The sequence below is a fragment of the Rutidosis leptorrhynchoides genome, chromosome 1 (genome assembly GCF_046630445.1).
Source record: "Rutidosis leptorrhynchoides isolate AG116_Rl617_1_P2 chromosome 1, CSIRO_AGI_Rlap_v1, whole genome shotgun sequence".
Classification (NCBI taxonomy): Eukaryota; Viridiplantae; Streptophyta; class Magnoliopsida; order Asterales; family Asteraceae; genus Rutidosis; species Rutidosis leptorrhynchoides.
This window is the reverse complement of record NC_092333.1, coordinates 657,146,330-657,166,812: the sequence shown is the minus strand read 5'-3', so window position 1 is coordinate 657,166,812 and position 20,483 is coordinate 657,146,330. Positions and strand designations below refer to the sequence as shown.

Sequence of the window (20,483 nt, the reverse complement as noted above, 5' to 3'; positions counted from 1 at the left end):
GAACTGGGCTCAGATGAGCGTGACGTGGGTGACCCTAGCCCAATAGAAAATGTTCAAGCTGACTTGCAGGACGTACCCCTCTGTCCTGCTTTTACCGCGGTAGCTCGGTTTCGTGTTAAAAGGAAAAAAGCTCCTCCTTTGATCAAAAGTCATTTTATTAAACACGTGTGGAGTAGGAATAATATGAAGCGTAACCGACATCGAGATAATTTTCGGTGGCACGATAGATATTTTATTGAGAATGTGATGAAAGACTCGGAAGAGGATATTGGTTGTTGCTCATGTTGCTCTTCTTGCGCGTCATCGGACTCGGAAACATAGTTTTTTAGTCGTCGTGTCGTGTCCTCGTGATTGTGTGTCGTCTTTAGTTTCGAACCTGTGCGTTCGTCCTTTTTTTTGCGGTTGTGTGTTGGTCCGTGTTTTGTCTAGCTCATTGCTAGTCTTTATTCGTGTACTGTTTTATCTTTAATAATAAAATCTCCTTGCCTTTCAAAAAAAAAAAAAAATGTTTTTGTGATTTTTGTTTAGATATAAAATTAAATTTTTAAAAGTGAATGATTATTTAAACAATAAATAAATATAGATATTGTATAAATAATCATTACAAGAAAATAGGCTCGGACCCAAACCCTAGGCTCGGGTGCCACACGTCATGTTTCGGATTGAATTCCTAGACTCGGGTTTACTATTACGAACGTCACATCATTAAATTGAAAATTTTCAATTTAGTCCCTTCACTTTCAATTATCAGCTTTTAGTCCTCGCCCAATTTTCACTTACACCCCTCCATTATTTACGGTTTATCCTCTCCTACTTTTTTGTCCGCTTTTAGTCCTCGTCAATATTTCATTTACGATTTACCCCTCCTATTTTTATTTGTCCGCTTTTAGTCCTCGCCCATTTTCATTTACGATTTACCCTCTCCTACTTTTTTTGGTCCTATTCTTTAACAACTTTCTACAAAACAACAGCGTCAACGCACTTAACCTCCCACTTGTTAAATATAATAGGAAAAGCTAACTTTCATAAGAGCATAAGTTCAGAGTGTTTAATAAACATTAAATCAAATAAAAAATTTCATTAATATACAAAAATTTAACTAATATTGAATTTTTAAAAATAGAAGAATTTAGTAAATAGATTATTATAGAAGCTTTAAGTGTAACTAATGATTCTTAACAAGAAGGTGGTCAGTCACGCGTTGCGTCAGCCACCTTGAAACCATTTAGATAGTAATTGCGGTCGAAAACTTTTCTTTGCACACAACTATAAGTTTCAAATTAAAATATTTTATCGCCAATAAGCCAATCTTAACAAATAAATAATATTCCGTTACAACAAACCAAACAAATCTAATTTAATCTTCAATAATTATTTTAATTAAAATCCACGTATTTAGGATACTTTTGTCAAGTATTACCAAAATGTGTGAAAAGAAAAAAAAAATTGGAGAAAAGAAAAAATAAAGTTGTAAAAAAATTTGAGAAAGTTATTGTAAATGAAGATTATAGAAAAAAAGAAAAAGAAAAAAAACAGGGGATAGAAAATTTGGAGGACCGAAATTGAAAAAGTAAAATTGAGAGGGGGCTGGATGAGTGGTCTAGAATCTACATGAAGTTAGCAGCCCAAAAATAAAAATATACTACCAGCCCAATTCATATATTTTAATTTAATAATAAATAAATAAATAAATAAATATAAATAAATAGATAAATAAATAAAGTGAGTGTGATGACGAATTGATGCGGGCGGGCGGGCGTTATCCCACCCAATTGAATTGGGATTTGTAGTGAGCATCAGTTAACTGGTTGAGTAGAAACAAGAAAAACTTGTAACTTCAATCAAATGGGATGGTTTTCTGCTGCTACTCTATCAATATCAATAGGAGGAACAAGAGGTGTTGATAGTTTAGCGGCATGGAACCTTTTACATCCTCATCATCAACATCAAGATCATGATTATTATTATTATTATGGTCATAGGGTTTTCAATAACATTCGTTGTTTGATTTCAAATCATCACACTCCGATTAGTCATGGCAGTGTTCACTTCTCAAACCGCGATCCAAATATAAGTAGCAGGATTTATTGTTTATCTTCCAAAATTGAAGATTCTATTCAATTGAATGTTGATTATGATGATTCTGGTTATGATGAAAGAAGCAGCTCTACCCAGGTATTCATTCACTTATTCCAATCATCATCCTCTTATTCCATATGATTATTACTCCACCTGTTACTATTTGCAAATTACATTTTAATTACCATATGATTTCATACTTGAGCCCCCATATTATTCATAAATCTTGGCTTGTACATATTGAAGGTGAAAAAAGAGATTGAAATGTGCTACGAGCTAATACGCAGGCTTGGGAGGGGAGTTGTGTACCTGGGTTCTGCAAGGATGGGCCCAGGACATGAACATTACATCCAAACACAAGATTTGGCTAAGCAGGCAAGATCCTTTTTTTCCCACCATTCAAACACATACTCAATTCGAACGAGTTTTTCATATCTTCCAGTTCTTTCTTGAAATTATATGTTTGATGTTGTTAAAGGTAGCAAGCCTCTTGGGGTGTACTTCATGGTCAGGGGCTGGGCCAGGGCTCATGGATGCAGCCACTCGAGGTGCTCTTCAAGCCGGGAAAACTGTTGGCGGATTCAAGATCGGTAAAGAAGCTAACGAATGGACATCAACCAATTTTCATCCGTATCTTCCTTCTCATACTTACCTTACATGCAGGTACGAATGTACACTAATTCCTTATTAGGTTACTTATTGAGTTATTTCCATCCACAATGATCGCACGATTGACACTGATGGATTAAACTAGAAGAGGCCAAGCGGCCAGGTTAGGCTGCTTGAATAACGGGTCAAAAAGAATTCGTATAAACAGAGGTCTATTTTTTTTTTCAGGTCAACCTGACCCGAAAAAATTCTGTCTCCATTTCTTTTCATAAATTCGTAATTAGGGTGCTAAATATGCTTCTAAACCCTTTATTATGACCATAATAACCTAATCATTTTAGTAAAATGACCCGAGTGGTTGTCAAGGTTGCAAAAATCGCTAGAGTATTCGGTCGGGTCTTTTGAGGGAGTATCACCCCCGGGGAGTGATCGGATTGGACTTTTGTTACTATTAAGTAATAAATTTCAAAATTATATATGTAAACATACAATAACAGGGTTGTCTCATTTATTATAGGAACCTGATCGAAATATAAAATATGAGCCCTTATAAACGTTAAACTTTACAATTTATATATAGGGGTTTTCAAAAAATTTGAAAAAAACGAATAAAAAGTTTTTGTTTTTCCGTTGTAAATTAATTTCCCCTAAAAGAACAATTAGAAAAACAAGTATATATACTCGAGTTTTCAAAATATTAGGCCCCTTGCCCCCTTCGAATTTTGGACTTGTTCGATTGCGCATGTTAGCACACCCTCTAAGACGCCTCTGTACAAGAAATCAATAAATATAAACATAAACGTTAATATAATTGTCTAGAAACATAAACATAATCTTCGTTTGTTCAAAAATTCGAAATTTCTAATTTAATTTCTTATTGAAATGTTGACCAATATTAACTTTGACCGATTTTGACTGACTAAATCCAACTTTGACCAGCTAAATTTAATTTTGACCCATTGACTTACGTTGACTGATTAATTACTCGGATTTTGGAATCTCGGATCGACCGGTTTAAAAAGGAATAATCGGGGAGTAATCGACATTAATCGGGGAGTTTTACCGCACTGGTGGTTGTATGCTTTAGCAATACAATTCAGGCTTGTTCAGGTTGAGCCGTTTCATTTTTAGCGTTATTTATTTTTGATTTTACCCTAACCCATTAAGAGATATAAGTTTTTAAACATAACCTGAATCAACCATCTCATAAAAATTATGTCAAAAGTTGCATCTTTAGATTAAACAGGTCTTTATTTATAGGTTCTTTTCTGCAAGAAAGCACGGGTTAGTTGATGCGGTGGTTAGATCTCGTAGCCAAGACAAGACAGCTGTAATCGTTCTGCCAGGTGGCATTGGGACTCTAGACGAGGCTTTTGAGATTCTTGCATTGATCCAATTACAGAGAATAGGATCTGCACTACCTGTTCCATTTATTCTGATGAACTACGACTCGTTTTACTCAAAGCTATTAGAGTTTATGGATGTGTGTGAAGATTGGGGGACCGTTTCCAGGGGAGAGATTTCGTCAATTTGGAAAGTATGCAATAACAACTCGGACGCACTGGCCTACCTTGCGAGTTTTTACGATCTTGATAATGCTAACCAACAGTAAGTGTCTTACTTGTTATTGTTTAGTTTTAATGGTGTTATGCATAATCAGATTGATGAGCCTTTACTAGTTTCACTAAGATGAATTTGTGCATGGTATCTATGGGAGATGTAGTTTGACAGCTTATGTAAACCACATTAATTGTATACATATAGACACCGAAATCATTTGATACAATGTATGGTACTTGTTTTTCGCCGATTAATTACATCAGATGTTGCCAGAAAATTCTCTTTAGCTGTTGGTGCAGGATAGATGTTGCAAGTTTGACCTATTTGAATTACAAAGAGGTAAATTTGACCCAGTTAAGTCAGCAAACCATAACATTCATTAACAACTAACACCTTATTACTTCAACTAAAGTTACCATCTAACTATTTCATTAACTTTTGTAAACTTAATGGATGTATAACTCAAAGCCATATGGACCACCACATGAAGTAACCATATAACATAACATATGAACATTATACATATCCTAATATCCTCTCAAATTTTATAATCTTACAATGAAAAAACAAAAAACAACCTAATTTGATACTCGATATTCGCTTATCAGTAAGCAAAACCGCGTTTACTAATTCACTTAGTGATAAAGTATACAAAAACAGTCAAAGAAAAACATGCCAATATTGGAAAAACAGTCGCCAATGCACTGCTTGAGTTATCAGGGGCAAAACACATGCACTAATCTGGTTCCTCTATATACATTAATCGACTAAACAATAATAAGTCAAACTTCCTCCTCTGCCACTGAATAAAGACCATGACCATCTAGAGGGCTGGACTCTGGGGACGAACCTGGAAGATCATCATCAACAACACCTACAATCGTCTCCAATACCTCAGCCATCGATGGTCGATTCTCAGCAAAATGAGACACACATTTGAGTGCAACATTTAACAATGGAAAAGCATACATTCCAACTTTCGCCATTTCCTTATCGAACACCTCACCGGTCCATTCTTCTCGCACCATGGCCTTAACCCATTTCGGGAGATCTAACCCACTGTTTTCCACAATTTTCCCCGTTAACAGTTCCAACAAAATCACTCCAAAACTGAACACGTCACCTTGTTCTGATAAACATCTCTCCGGGGCTGTATAACCGTTTGATCTGAATAGGCAAACACTCTTGGGATCAAGCAAACTTGAATACCCATATTCACTTATTAATGGCTCCTCATTTTCATTTAACAAAATGTTAGAAAGCTTAATATTTCCATGAGCAATTATATTATCTGGTTCTTCGAAGCTTCTGTATATGTAATCCATACCCCTCGCTATACCAACCGCTATAGACAATCTTAGTTTCCAATTGAAGTCTCGCTTCCCCTCAACGTATCCTACAAATAACAAAATTCAAATATGAAATTTTCTAATAACAACCCTAAAGGCTGTCATCATTAAGAATTATATGTATTCATAGAGCAGTTATACATTGAGTTAGTGAGTGGTAGTTATTTTCAGAACGTGAGTAGTTCAGTGTACAAACAACTAATGCATGTCCGAATTTTTTAATGACAGCCCTAAGGGTTGTCATAAGAAAAGTCCTTTAAACATATACCAAAAAAAAAGTAACATAAATTTTGTAAGTTTGAAGCTTGAAGCTTACTTTCCATGAGTGATAGAAGGCTTCCTTTATTCTGATACTTATAAATTAGAAGCTTTTCTTCACCTTGACAACTATAAGCAACAAGAGGTAGAATGTTGGGATGATTCAATCTCCCAACCATCGTCATCGTTCGATTAAAGTCATCGTACGATGCCGGCAGTTTCTTTAATCTTTTAACCGCATAAGCTACATTGTTGTTAAGTTGAACCTTGTAAAGGCTGCTACAGAAATTTTGGTTTTGCATATCTGCTCCAGCATCAAAAAGGTTTTCCAATTTGAATTGATCTTTCTCATCCACAAAAAACACAAGTTCTTGATTCTTTTCATCCTGCTTTACTTCCCTCATACTAGTACCTATTGACGTTTTAGGTGAAGAATCATCATCGGTGATGTTCTTTGCCGTCTTTTTTTCCCTTAAATATTTTGCAATCCTCAAGTTCACGAAAAAGGCAAGCAGAACAAGTAACACTATGGCTAGACCAAGTTCTGCCCATAACACATAGTGATGTGCTTTTCGTTTAGCGTGATTCACGTTATCCCCTGATGGAGCAGCTGCAGTGTCGTTTTGAGCTATAGGGTCTAGTTTGACTTCGGTATACGTATGTCGTTCTGTTGACCGGACTTTTTGCTTTTTCTCCCATGTTAAAAAGTTGTTAGATAAGTCTACTATCTTCAAATTCTTGAGATTATAAAGAGATTTGGGTACACTACCATCTAACAGATTGTTGCTTAAATTTAAGTACCTCAAATTTGAACATCTAGAAACTGTTTTCGGTATATTACCATGTATGTGATTCCTAGCTAAGTTTAGCACCCGCAAATTCGGGAGATTACAAAGGGTGTTGGTATCAATTATCCCACTAAGATTCATATTATCAAGACTTACTTCTACAATTGAATTTGAATTCAATAAACATTTAATTCCCTTCCACCGAAGCAAACAAGGATTCGAATTTAACCCTTTAAACCTTAGATTATTTGCAGGGTCAACAGACTGAATGAAACTGTGTAAAGATTCAGATTCTGAAAACTTACTTTTACTGCTAACATTAGCACATAGAACAAAAATAGTGAGGAAACATAACAGCCTTCTCTGCATCATTGAAGCTTAAATGACTTACTTTGAATGAGATGTAGATGGATTTTTTTAATTTAATTTAATTTAATTTTTCTTTTATTTGTATGTTTTTTGGAAATTGGTAAAACTGAGCAGAAGCAGAAACATGACCCTTCATCTCTACTAATTTGTTATAATCTGTTGAAAGAAGACAAAAAAAAAGTTGATAGTTTCTAGAGGCTCAACAACAAGAATCTAAAAATTATCGTGTGACGGTGTCTTTCTTAAACATCCAGGATTGTGACTAGATTGACCCTTTCACAGTCATGTAATGTACTTGTTAATGATATATGTTGAGGGTAAAATAGGGAATGTTACTAGTGTTTTTTACTAGTTTTTGCATTGTTTTTTGAGATGAGAATCTTGCACAATGTGGACAGATGCATACAGATCAGAACAACGGCACAAACAAGAGATGTCGTCTTAAGATATAACAGCAGACCATAAAGTTAATAATAATCTTTGATGATTACAAGAATGTACCGTATACATGATAAATTCTACTTTCAAATAAAAAGGACATTGCTAACAACATATATTGTTAACTTGTGTACTATCTAAGAAACTAATTGTTAGATGGATAATGTTTATGCAATTATATTTTGGATTATTTACAGCCGAAGTAGACAATTAAACTGCAAGAAATAAGGCTTTATTACCACATAAAATCACACAAAGTTACATATTAAACAGCATGTAAAAGACTAGTTCCAGACAGTACTACTCCTATTATCTAAAACTTACAAAGTTGGCTCACATCACATTCATGCACACCACTACTATCTCCATGCAGAAGACGACACCAAATCTCGATTCATCCATCCAAGAAACAAAGCCCCATCTCTCTCTTCAAGACTATACTTATCACAATAGTTCTCAAGCAGCTTCTTAATGGTGGCGTTCACATGCGAGCTCAGTGGAAACTGACTGAATCCCGCCTTCATAAAACGTGATCTCCACATCCCGAAAAGCTCGTGTCTCTCCTCCCTCTCGATCCCCTCACACGCCAATATATTAACTATTTCACCAGCAAGACAATGCTGTTCAACATTAATTCGCTCTTTATGATCCCTTGGTAGAGTAGCATCAATCGATTCAAACATAGCCGAATAGTATCCGAACACCTCTTGAAACCTAGGAAAAAAGTTTGTCCTATTCACATCAGCTTCTTGCTCAACAAGAGTAACAACTTTTGGAGACAAACTTTTAATAAGACTTATCAATCGGTCCCTATGATTATCAATATTCACAGTCTCATCATGTAAATGGTGCAACACCAACGCACAATTAACAGCCAATGCCTCCCCCGGCTGAACCCTAAGATGTTTAATCTCAATATCTGAAACAAAAACCGGTACACCATGAAACTCAAACGGTACTTTTAATGATTCTGCAAGTTTGGTTAGTCTCTGACCAACAATGTTCAATCCACCACCTCTAGCAAATGCGTTCCGAGAATCATCTAAACCGGTGATCCGTAGCTTTGGTGGGCCACCGGGTCGACCCGCTAAAGCCTGAATAAGAGTTGCCCACTGACCACCCTGCGCAATCTGAAAATCGATTATGTGGATTTTATCTTCGTTCTTGGTGGCTTCGGCAATCGCTCCATTAGCAGATAAATAACCAAACTTGAAATAAGGGCATGCTTCATATAGTAACATCATATAAGAAAAAAGGTCACGACCTGTTGGTTCTTTACACTTTAAAGATTTATATATAGCCCTACCAGAGCCATAGAATCGAGACACGAGTCCTTCTAACATGTAAGCAGCTAACCTTTGTGTGGGGTCACCAGAAACAGACACCAACGGCCGTAACATCGAAATTAACCTGTCTGCAGTTATTGTGTTGTTTTCTGCAACTGCTTTAGCACAAGCAAAAAGCCCTTGTTTCAAGTCACCTCTAGCAATAAACTCTTCCATTTTTCGACATTCCACGTCACCTGGATTGATATATTCCCAAGAAGGAGAAGAAGAAACATTAAAGTTTGAATCTTGATCGATTCCCAGTATAGTGCCGAGTTCACTCATCGTGAGCAGCAATTCGTCATCAACATTGTTTTCAAAACCAGACGGCACATTCAAATGAGAGGTGCAAGTATAATCAGCGGGTTGAAAGGGTTGAGAATCTTGAAGTGATGCAGGGCTGCCATTAGATGAGAAACCTGAAACGGAAGAAGAATTGTTGGCGAATTCGGGTGTTTGAACATCAAATTGGTTTACATCTTCAAAGATTGAATTTTGATCTATGTTCTGCTGCTGATGTTGCTGCCAATAATAGGGTTGCTTAGATGCCTCCATGATGTTGGGATTAATTTCAGAGTTCATCTCATCATCATCATCATCATTATCTCATCACCATTAGTCGATTTCATCGAGCTAACTGCATACACCACAAGATGACTTTGTGAGTCATTAACTAACATAATAATAGCTGGGGATTTTGGATTAACTTGAATAGACATCTTCTTTTAGCTTATTGTGTTACTCGTATCTGACTGAGATAATCACATTTGCCCCTATGGGTTAATATTTTATTTGGGCCAGATAAGCTATTTTCACAAAGTTAAAATTTAGGATCTTAATAAAGAGCTTTTTAACATAATAAGCTTATAACCTATTAAGCATAAGCCCTTTAATTTAAGCTACCACAAGTAAACTCCAAGGATGCTTATGTTTCTCTCTCTTTTTTTTTGGTTTAATTAATTAGAGCGAATCCATAGACAAGTATATCACAGTTGATTGGGTACAGGTAGATAACTAAACCAAGCTAAAATGTAAAAAGAAAACCCTAATTAGAAAACTTAGATAAGATAAAAATAAACCCAAGTTAGAAACAAATCTTGGTTCTTGCAATTAATATGTTTCAAACAGAGAAACCCTAACAGTGATCCCCCTAAATAAGATTATAATGTTTGAGGTATAAAGATCAAATCTTGATTTGAAATAGATAAGAAAGTTGGTACCTTTTTAAATTTCTTGTTGTTGTTTGTGGTAGCTGAAGTGTGATCAATTGAGATGGATGGTTATGATTTATGAAGCAGCAGACGATAGATGTAGTCCTCCGTAGTAGAGTACTAAAAATAATAATAGTTTCCTTTCAATAAAAATAGAAAAAGAAAGTTGCTTGATTTTATAGGTAGGTTTTTAGATTTCTTGTTGTTGTGACAGTTAAACTGTTAAAGTGATCAATTGAGATAGATGGGTATGATTTATGAAGCAGCAAACAATAGATGTAGTCCTCCAAACTAGTAGAGTACTAATATAATACTGATAATAATTTAATTTCTTTTCAATAAAATAGAAAAAGAAAGTTGCTTGATTTTATAGGGAGGAGCTCAGAAGAAAGAAGGAAAGAATGAAGGACGCGGTGTTTTGAATTTAGAAGTGTAATGTAATCAGCAGGTGGTTTCTTTGACCCTATCCGACGACTGATCTGCCGGTTTAGTGCACTTCAACAAGATAAATATAAAGCGTGTAGTCTAACCACTCCACTCCAAAACATGTTCCATTAATTAATTAGTGATAATAAAGGAAGGGTGGAACTACGGGTTGTTTAAACAAATTTATTGAATGATATGTTATAGGTATTAAGCAAATGTAAATGTTAAAATTGTTTTGTTTATATTTTGTTGACAATAAATAGACAAAACGTATTAGCATTTGAATGAAAATACAAATGTTAAAATAGAATAATGTAAGAAACTAAATTAAAATGAAAGCAACCAAGGTTGTAAAAGTCGCGAGTCGGGGACGCATCGGTCGAGACCTAAAAAGGACGCGTCGGTCGAGTAGGGGACGCATCGGGGACGCATCGGTCGTTGACCAACGTTGACTTTATTAATAATTTCTTAAATATATATTTATATATGTATAAAATAGTTGATTTTGTACCATAAATTTTTTAATTAAGAACTTGAATTTAAATACAATCAGACTTCAAACTCAATTAATGTTACCGAGTACATATTCAGTAAGGACACAGAGAAAAGAGCGGCCCAAAAAATAAAAACAAACCCTAATTTTAAAACATATCACATCTTGATTAAAACTTGACTGATTTTGACCGTTTTTGACCAACTTTGACTGTCTTTGACAGACTTTGACCGAACTTTTAGCTTTGACCGTCTTTTGAGTCGTTTTCAGAAAAAACGGGACGGAGAACCCAAAAAAATGACGCATCGGCCAAGTCGACCGACTTTTACAACACCGACTATAAGTATATTCATAAAACCACTTTAGTACGTTGAATAAATAATAGTAGTCACCACTGTCAAATTTAAATAAATAGATAATTGAAGACTCTAAACAACTCTAAAAAATATCGGTGAATCAACATATTTCGTTTCGTAGAAGCTTGCAAACAAATGTAATCGAGAGAGCTTTAAGATATCTTTTGCAAAAATAAGTGCATGATTATGTAATTTCTCATCATAACAACAAAAGTTGACATATCCACTTTCTTCATCTGCTTTTTAAAAATAAAACAAATACGGAGTATCATCTTAGTGTATAGTTCAATGTTAATGTTAATGCTTCCACCACTGCGTGGAGACTTTCGCGGCATTCGGGTTTAAGGACTAGTCTGACCTAACTAGACGTAAGTCTGTTAAAGTTGTCAGTCAACAGGTTAAAATCGATTTATAATCAATTATTTTATCAAAACTGGTCCAATTCTGACTGATCAAAGTCAAAGTTATTCATTAACCGACTACTAGTCTTAGTTAGTCTAGGCCGACTAGTCACTACGAGAATGCTGAAATGTCCCGTTCATATTGATTATAAACGTTCCATATTAATTGATTTCGTTGCGAGGTTTTGACCTCTATATGAGCATTACGTAGATTATCAAATAACGATAATCTAAAATACACCGTTTACACACGACCATTACATAATGGTTTACAATAAGAATATATTACATCAAAAATAAGTTTCTTGAATGCAGTTTTTACATAATATCATACAAGCATGGACTCCAAATCTTGTCCTTATTTTAGTATGCAACAACGGAAGCTCTTAATAATCACCTGAGAATAAACATGCTTAAAACGTTAACAAAAATGTTGGTGAGTTATAGGTTTAACCTATATATTATCAAATCATAATAATAATAGACCACAAGATTTCATATTTCAATATACATCCCATACATAGAGATAAAAATCATTCATATGGTGAACACCTGGTAACCGACATTAACAAGATGCATATAAAAATATCCCCTATCATTCCGGAAAATCCTTCGGACATGATAAAAACGAATTCGAAGTACTAAAGCATCCGGTACTTTGGATGGGGTTCGTTAGGCCCAATAGATCTATCTTTAGGATTCGCGTCAATTAGTAGATCGGTTTACTAATTCTTAGGCTACCAAGCAAAAGGGGCATATTCGGCTTCGATCATTCACCCATATAATGTAGTTTCAATTACTTGTGTCTATTTCGTAAAACATTTATAAAACTGCATGTATTCTCATCCCAAAATATTAGATTTTAAAAATGGGACTATAACTCACTTTCACAGATTTTTTTACTTCGTCGGGAAGTAAGACTTGACCACTGGTCGATTCACGAACCTATAACAAATATGTACATATATATCAAAGTATGTTCAAAAGATATTTACAACATTTTTAATACGTTTTAATGTTTTAAGTTTATTAAGTCAGCTGTCCTCGTTAGTAACCTACAACTAGTTGTCCATAGTTAGATGTACAGAAATAAATTGATATATATTATCTTGACCCAATCCACGACCCAGTGTATACACGTCTCAGGCTAGATCACAACTCAAGTATATATATTTTTGAAATCAACCTCAACCCTGTATAGCTAACTCCAACATTACTGCATATAGAGTGTCTATGGTTGTTCCAAATAATATATATAGATGGGTCGATATGATATGTCAAAACATTTGCATACGTGTCTATGGTATCCCAAGATTACATAATATATTAGAATACATGTATAATACAATACAAGTTAGCTAGAATATGATTAATATAGATTTGTTGAAATGTCCCGTTCTTATTGATTAAAAACGTTCCATATTAATTGATTTCGTTGCGAGGTTTTGACCTCTATATGAGACGTTTTTCAAAGACTGCATTCATTTTTAAAACAAACCATAACCTTTATTTCATAAATAAAGGTTTAAAAAGCTTTACGTAGATTATCAAATAATGATAATCTAAAATATCCTGTTTACACACGACCATTACATAATGGTTTACAATACAAATATGTTACATCGAAATCAGTTTCTTGAATGCAGTTTTTACACAATATCATACAAACATGGACTCCAAATCTTGTCCTTATTTTAGTATGCAACAGCGGAAGCTCTTAATATTCACCTGAGAATAAACATGTTTTAAACGTCAACAAAAATGTTGGTGAGTTATAGGTTTAACCTATATATATCAAATCGTAACAATAGACCACAAGATTTCATATTTCAATACACATCCCATACATAGAGATAAAAATCATTCATATGGTGAACACCTGGTAACCGACATTAACAAGATGCATATATAAGAATATCCCCATCATTCCGGGACACCCTTCGGATATGATATAAATTTCGAAGTACTAAAGCATCCGGTTCTTTGGATGGGGTTTGTTAGGCCCAATAGATCTATCTTTAGGATTCGCGTCAATTAGGGTGTCTGTTCCCTAATTCTTAGATTACCAGACTTAATAAAAAGGGGCATATTCGATTTCGATAATTCAACCATAGAATGTAGTTTCACGTACTTGTGTCTATTTTGTAAATCATTTATAAAACCTGCATGTATTCTCATCCCAAAAATATTAGATTTTAAAAGTGGGACTATAACTCACTTTCACAGATTTTTACTTCGTCGGGAAGTAAGACTTGGCCACTGGTTGATTCACGAACCTATAACAATATATACATATATATCAAAGTATGTTCAAAATATATTTACAACACTTTTAATATATTTTGATGTTTTAAGTTTATTAAGTCAGCTGTCCTCGTTAGTAACCTACAACTAGTTGTCCACAGTTAGATGTACAGAAATAAATCGATAAATATTATCTTGAATCAATCCACGACCCAGTGTATACGTATCTCAGTATTGATCACAACTCAAACTATATATATTTTGGAATCAACCTCAACCCTGTATAGCTAACTCCAACATTCACATATAGAGTGTCTATGGTTGTTCCGAAATATATATAGATGTGTCGACATGATAGGTCGAAACATTGTATACGTGTCTATGGTATCTCAAGATTACATAATATACAATACAAGTTGATTAAGTTATGGTTGGAATAGATTTGTTACCAATTTTCACGTAGCTAAAATGAGAAAAATTATCCAATCTTGTTTTACCCATAACTTCTTCATTTTAAATCCGTTTTGAGTGAATCAAATTGCTATGGTTTCATATTGAACTCTATTTTATGAATCTAAACAGAAAAGTATAGGTTTATAGTCGGAAAAATAAGTTACAAGTCGTTTTTGTAAAGGTAGTCATTTCAGTCGAAAGAACGACGTCTAGATGACCATTTTAGAAAACATACTTCCATTTTGAGTTTAATCATAATTTTTGGATATAGTTTCATGTTCATAATAAAAATAATTTTCTCAGAATAACAACTTAAAAATCAAAGTTTATCATAGTTTTTAATTAACTAACCCAAAACAGCCCGCAGTGTTACTACGACGGCGTAAATCCGGTTTTACGGTGTTTTTCGTGTTTACAGGTTTTAAATCATTAAGTTAGCATATCATATAGATATAGAACATGTGTTTAGTTGATTTTAAAAGTCAAGTTAGAAGGATTAACTTTTGTTTGCGAACAAGTTTAGAATTAACTAAACTATGTTCTAGTGATTACAAGTTTAAACCTTCGAATAAGATAGCTTTATATGTATGAATCGAATGATGTTATGAACATCATTACTACCTTAAGTTCCTTGGATAAACCTACTGGAAAAGAGAAAAATGGATCTAGCTTCAATGGATCCTTGGATGGCTCGAAGTTCTTGAAGCAGAATCATGACACGAAAACAAGTTCAAGTAAGATCATCACTTGAAATAAGATTGTTATAGTTATAGAAATTGAACCAAAGTTTGAATATGATTATTACCTTGTATTAGAATGATAACCTACTGTAAGAAACAAAGATTTCTTGAGGTTGGATGATCACCTTACAAGATTGGAAGTGAGCTAGCAAACTTGAAAGTATTCTTGATTTTATGAAACTAGAACTTTTGGAATTTATGAAGAACACTTAGAACTTGAAGATAGAACTTGAGAGAGATCAATTAGATGAAGAAAATTGAAGAATGAAAGTGTTTGTAGGTGTTTTTGGTCGTTGGTGTATGGATTAGATATAAAGGATATGTAATTTTGTTTTCATGTAAATAAGTCATGAATGATTACTCATATTTTTGTAATTTTATGAGATATTTCATGCTAGTTGCCAAATGATGGTTCCCACATATGTTAGGTGACTCACATGGGCTGCTAAGAGCTGATCATTTGAGTGTATATACCAATAGTACATACATCTAAAAGCTGTGTATTGTACGAGTACGAATACGGGTGCATACGAGTAGAATTGTTGATGAAACTGAACGAGGATGTAATTGTAAGCATTTTTGTTAAGTAGAAGTATTTTGATAAGTGTATTGAAGTCTTTCAAAAGTATATAAATACATATTAAAACACTACATGTATATACATTTTAACTGAGTCGTTAAGTCATCGTTAGTCGTTACATGTAAGTGTTGTTTTGAAACCTTTAGGTTAACGATCTTGTTAAATGTTGTTAACCCAATGTTTATAATATCAAATGAGATTTTAAATTATTATATTATCATGATATTATCATGTATGAATATCTCTTAATATGATATATATACATTAAATGTCTTTACAACGATAATCGTTACATATATGTCTCGTTTAAAAATCATTAAGTTAGTAGTCTTGTTTTTACATATGTAGTTCATTGTTAATATACTTAATTATATGTTTACTTATCATAGTATCATGTTAACTATATATATATCCATTATATGTCATCATATAGTTTTTACAAGTTTTAACGTTCGTGAATCACCGGTCAACTTGGGTGGTCAATTGTCTATATGAAACATATTTCAATTAATCAAGTCTTAACAAGTTTGATTGCTTAACATGTTGGAAACATTTAATCATGTAAATATCAATCTCAATTAATATATATAAACATGGAAAAGTTCGGGTCACTACAGTACCTACCCGTTAAATAAATTTCGTCCCGAAATTTTAAGCTGTTGAAGGTGTTGACGAATCTTCTGGAAATAGATGCGGGTATTTCTTCTTCATCTGATCTTCACGCTCCCAGGTGAACTCGGGTCCTCTACGAGCATTCCATCGAACCTTAACAATTGGTATCTTGTTTTGCTTAAGTCTTTTAACCTCACGATCCATTATTTCGACGGGTTCTTCGATGAATTGAAGTTTTTCGTTGATTTGGATTTCATCTAACGGAATAGTGAGATCTTCTTTAGCAAAACATTTCTTTAAATTCGAGACGTGGAAAGTGTTATGTACAGCCGCGAGTTGTTGAGGTAACTCTAGTCGGTAAGCTACTGGTCCGACACGATCAATAATCTTGAATGGTCCAATATACCTTGGATTTAATTTCCCTCGTTTACCAAATCGAACAACACCTTTCCAAGGTGCAACTTTAAGCATGACCATCTCTCCAATTTCAAATTCTATATCTTTTCTTTTAATGTCAGCGTAGCTCTTTTGTCGACTTTGGGCGGTTTTCAACCGTTGTTGAATTTGGATGATCTTCTCGGTAGTTTCTTGTATAATCTCCGGACCCGTAATCTGTCTATCCCCCACTTCACTCCAACAAATCGGAGACCTGCACTTTCTACCATAAATTGCTTCAAACGGCGCCATCTCAATGCTTGAATGGTAGCTGTTGTTGTAGGAAAATTCTGCTAACGGTAGATGTCGATCCCAACTGTTTCCGAAATCAATAACACATGCTCGTAGCATGTCTTCAAGCGTTTGTATCGTCCTTTCGTTCTGCCCATCAGTTTGTGGATGATAGGCAGTACTCATGTCTAGACGAGTTCCTAATGCTTGCTGTAATGTCTGCCAGAATCTTGAAATAAATCCGCCATCCCTATCAGAGATAATAGAGATTGGTATTCCATGTCTGGAGATGACTTCCTTCAAATACAGTCGTGCTAACTTCTCCATCTTGTCATCTTCTCTTATTGGCAAGAAGTGTGCTGATTTGGTGAGACGGTCAACTATTACCCAAATAGTATCAAAACCACTTGCAGTCCTTGGCAATTTAGTGATGAAATCCATGGTAATGTTTTCCCATTTCCATTCCGGGATTTCGGGTTGTTGAAGTAGACCTGATGGTTTCTGATGCTCAGCTTTGACCTTAGAACACGTCAAACATTCTCCTACGTATTTAGCAACATCGGCTTTCATACCCGGCCACCAAAAATGTTTCTTGAGATCCTTGTACATCTTCCCCGTTCCAGGATGTATTGAGTATCTGGTTTTATGAGCTTCTCTAAGTACCATTTCTCTCATATCTCCAAATTTTGGTACCCAAATCCTTTCAGCCCTATACCGGGTTCCGTCTTCCCGAATATTAAGATGCTTCTCCGATCCTTTGGGTATTTCCTCCTTTAAATTTCCCTCTTTTAAAACTCCTTGTTGCGCCTCCTTTATTTGAGTAGTAATGTTATTATGAATCATTATATTCATAGATTTTACTCGAATGGGTTCTCTGTCCTTCCTGCTCAAGGCATCGGCTACCACATTTGCCTTCCCCGGGTGGTAACGAATCTCAAAGTCGTAATCATTCAATAATTCAATCCACCTACGCTGCCTCATATTCAGTTGTTTCTGATTAAATATGTGTTGAAGACTTTTGTGGTCGGTATATATAATACTTTTGACCCCATATAAGTAGTGCCTCCAAGTCTTTAATGCAAAAACAACCGCGCCTAATTCCAAATCATGCGTCGTATAATTTTGTTCGTGAATCTTCAATTTTCTAGACGCATAAGCAATCACCTTCGTTCGTTGCATTAATACACAACCGAGACCTTGCTTTGATGCATCACAATAAATCACAAAATCATCATTCCCTTCAGGCAATGACAATATAGGTGCCGTAGTTAGCTTTTTCTTCAATAATTGAAACGCTTTCTCTTGTTCATCATTCCATTCAAATTTCTTCCCTTTATGCGTTAATGCAGTCAAGGGTTTTGCTATTCTGGAAAAGTCTTGGATGAACCTTCTGTAGTAACCAGCTAGTCCTAAAAACTGGCGTATGTGTTTCGGAGTTTTCGGGGTTTCCCACTTTTCAACAGTTTCTATCTTTGCCGGATCGACCTTAATACCTTCTTTGTTCACTATGTGACCGAGGAATTGAACTTCTTCCAACCAAAATGCACACTTTGAAAACTTAGCGTACAATTCTTCCTTCCTCAATACTTCTAACACCTTTCTCAAATGTTCACCGTGTTCTTGGTCATTCTTTGAGTAAATAAGTATGTCATCAATGAAAACAATGACAAACTTGTCAAGGTATGGTCCACACACTCGGTTCATAAGGTCCATGAACACAGCTGGTGCATTAGTTAAACCAAACGGCATGACCATAAACTCGTAATGACCGTAACGTGTTCTGAAAGCAGTCTTTGGAATATCATCTTCTTTCACCCGCATTTGATGATACCCGGAACGTAAGTCAATCTTTGAATAAACAGAAGAGCCTTGTAGTTGATCAAATAAGTCATCGATTCTCGGTAGTGGGTAGCGGTTCTTGATGGTAAGTTTGTTCAACTCTCGGTAGTCGATACACAACCTGAATGTACCATCTTTCTTCTTGACAAACAAAACAGGAGCTCCCCACGGTGATGTGCTTGGTCGAATGAAACCACGCTCTAAAAGTTCTTGTAATTGGCTTTGTAGTTCTTTCATCTCGCTGGGTGCGAGTCTGTAAGGAGCACGAGCTATTGGTGCAGCTCCTGGTACAAGATCTATTTGAAATTCAACGGATCGATGTGGGGGTAATCCCGGTAATTCTTTCGGAAATACATCAGGAAATTCTTTTGCGACGGGAACATCATTGATGCTCTTTTCTTCAGTTTGTACTTTCTCAACGTGTGCTAGAACAGCATAGCAACCTTTTCTTATTAGTTTTTGTGCCTTCAAATTACTAATAAGATGTAGCTTCGTGTTGCCCTTTTCTCCGTACACCATTAAGGGTTTTCCTTTTTCTCGTATAATGCGAATTGCATTTTTGTAACAGACGATCTCTGCTTTCACTTCTTTCAACCAGTCCATACCGATTATCACATCAAAACTCCCTAACTCTACTGGTATCAAATCAATCTTAAATGTTTCGCTAACAAGTTTAATTTCTCGATTCCGACATATATTATCTGCTGAAATTAATTTACCATTTGCTAATTCGAGTAAAAATTTACTATCCAAAGGCGTCAATGGACAACTTAATTTAGCACAAAAATCTCTACTCATATAGCTTCTATCCGCACCCGAATCAAATAAAACGTAAGCAGATTTATTGTCAATAAGAAACGTACCCGTAACAAGCTCCGGGTCTTCCTGTGCCTCTGCCGCATTAATATTGAAAACTCTTCCACGGCCTTGTCCATTCGTGTTCTCCTGGTTCGGGCAATTTCTAATAATGTGGCCCGGTTTTCCACATTTATAACAAACTACATTGGCATAACTTGCTCCGACACTACTTGCTCCGCCATTACTCGTTCCGACACCATTTGTTCCTTTCGTTCTATTAACCCCTGGTCCGTAGACCTCACACTTCGCCGCGCTATGACCATTTCTTTTACACTTGTTGCAAAATTTGGTGCAGAACCCCGATTGATTCTTTTCACACCTTTGGCATAGCTGCTTCTGATAGTTGTTGTTGTTGCGGTTATTATTGTTGTTGGGATGATTGTTGTAGTTGTTGTTGTTGTTGTTGTTGTTGTTGTTGGGCCGTTTGTTGTAGTTGCGATTGATGTTGCGATTGTTGGGATAATTGTTGCGATTATTGTTGTAATTGCTGTTGTTGTTGTATTGGTGATTCTTATCACCGTTTTCCTCCCACTTTCTTTTGACTTGCTTCACATTGGCCTCTTCAGCAGTCTGTTCTTTAATTCTTTCTTCAATTTGGTTCACGAGTTTGTGAGCCATTCTACATGCCTGTTGTATGGAGGCGGGCTCGTGTGAACTTATATCTTCTTGGATTCTTTCCGGTAATCCTTTCACAAACGCGTCGATCTTCTCTTCCTCATCTTCGAATGCTCCCAGACACAATAGGCACAATTTTGTGAATCGTCTTTCGTACGTGGTAATATCAAATCCTTGGGTTCGTAACCCTCTAAGTTCTGTCTTGAGCTTATTG

General features: G+C 35.2%; 3 protein-coding genes across 3 annotated transcripts; 1 reads left to right on the top strand and 2 right to left on the bottom strand.

Annotated features, from left to right (window-relative positions):
* The first annotated feature begins 1,762 nt into the window (after window positions 1-1,762).
* LOC139885832 (uncharacterized) lies at window positions 1,763-4,525 on the top strand. The gene is made up of 4 exons (XM_071869585.1): window positions 1,763-2,175; window positions 2,326-2,454; window positions 2,558-2,742; window positions 3,949-4,525. Exons 1-4 carry the CDS (start codon window positions 1,846-1,848, stop codon window positions 4,298-4,300), a joined length of 996 nt encoding a protein of 331 aa, XP_071725686.1. The 5' UTR covers window positions 1,763-1,845; the 3' UTR covers window positions 4,301-4,525.
* A 505-nt stretch (window positions 4,526-5,030) lies between these two features.
* Window positions 5,031-7,015, bottom strand: LOC139850158 (putative inactive receptor-like protein kinase At1g64210). Its single transcript, XM_071839748.1, has 2 exons — window positions 5,914-7,015; window positions 5,031-5,644 (listed from the first exon to the last, which is right to left on the bottom strand). Exons 1-2 carry the CDS (start codon window positions 7,013-7,015, stop codon window positions 5,031-5,033), a joined length of 1,716 nt encoding a protein of 571 aa, XP_071695849.1.
* Window positions 7,016-7,517: 502 nt separating this feature from the next.
* Window positions 7,518-10,306, bottom strand: LOC139885831 (scarecrow-like protein 21). Its single transcript, XM_071869584.1, has 2 exons — window positions 9,996-10,306; window positions 7,518-9,412 (listed from the first exon to the last, which is right to left on the bottom strand). The coding sequence occupies exon 2, from the start codon at window positions 9,355-9,357 to the stop codon at window positions 7,810-7,812; it is 1,548 nt and encodes a 515-aa protein (XP_071725685.1). The 5' UTR covers window positions 9,358-9,412; window positions 9,996-10,306; the 3' UTR covers window positions 7,518-7,809.
* Between the last annotated feature and the right edge of the window lie 10,177 nt (window positions 10,307-20,483).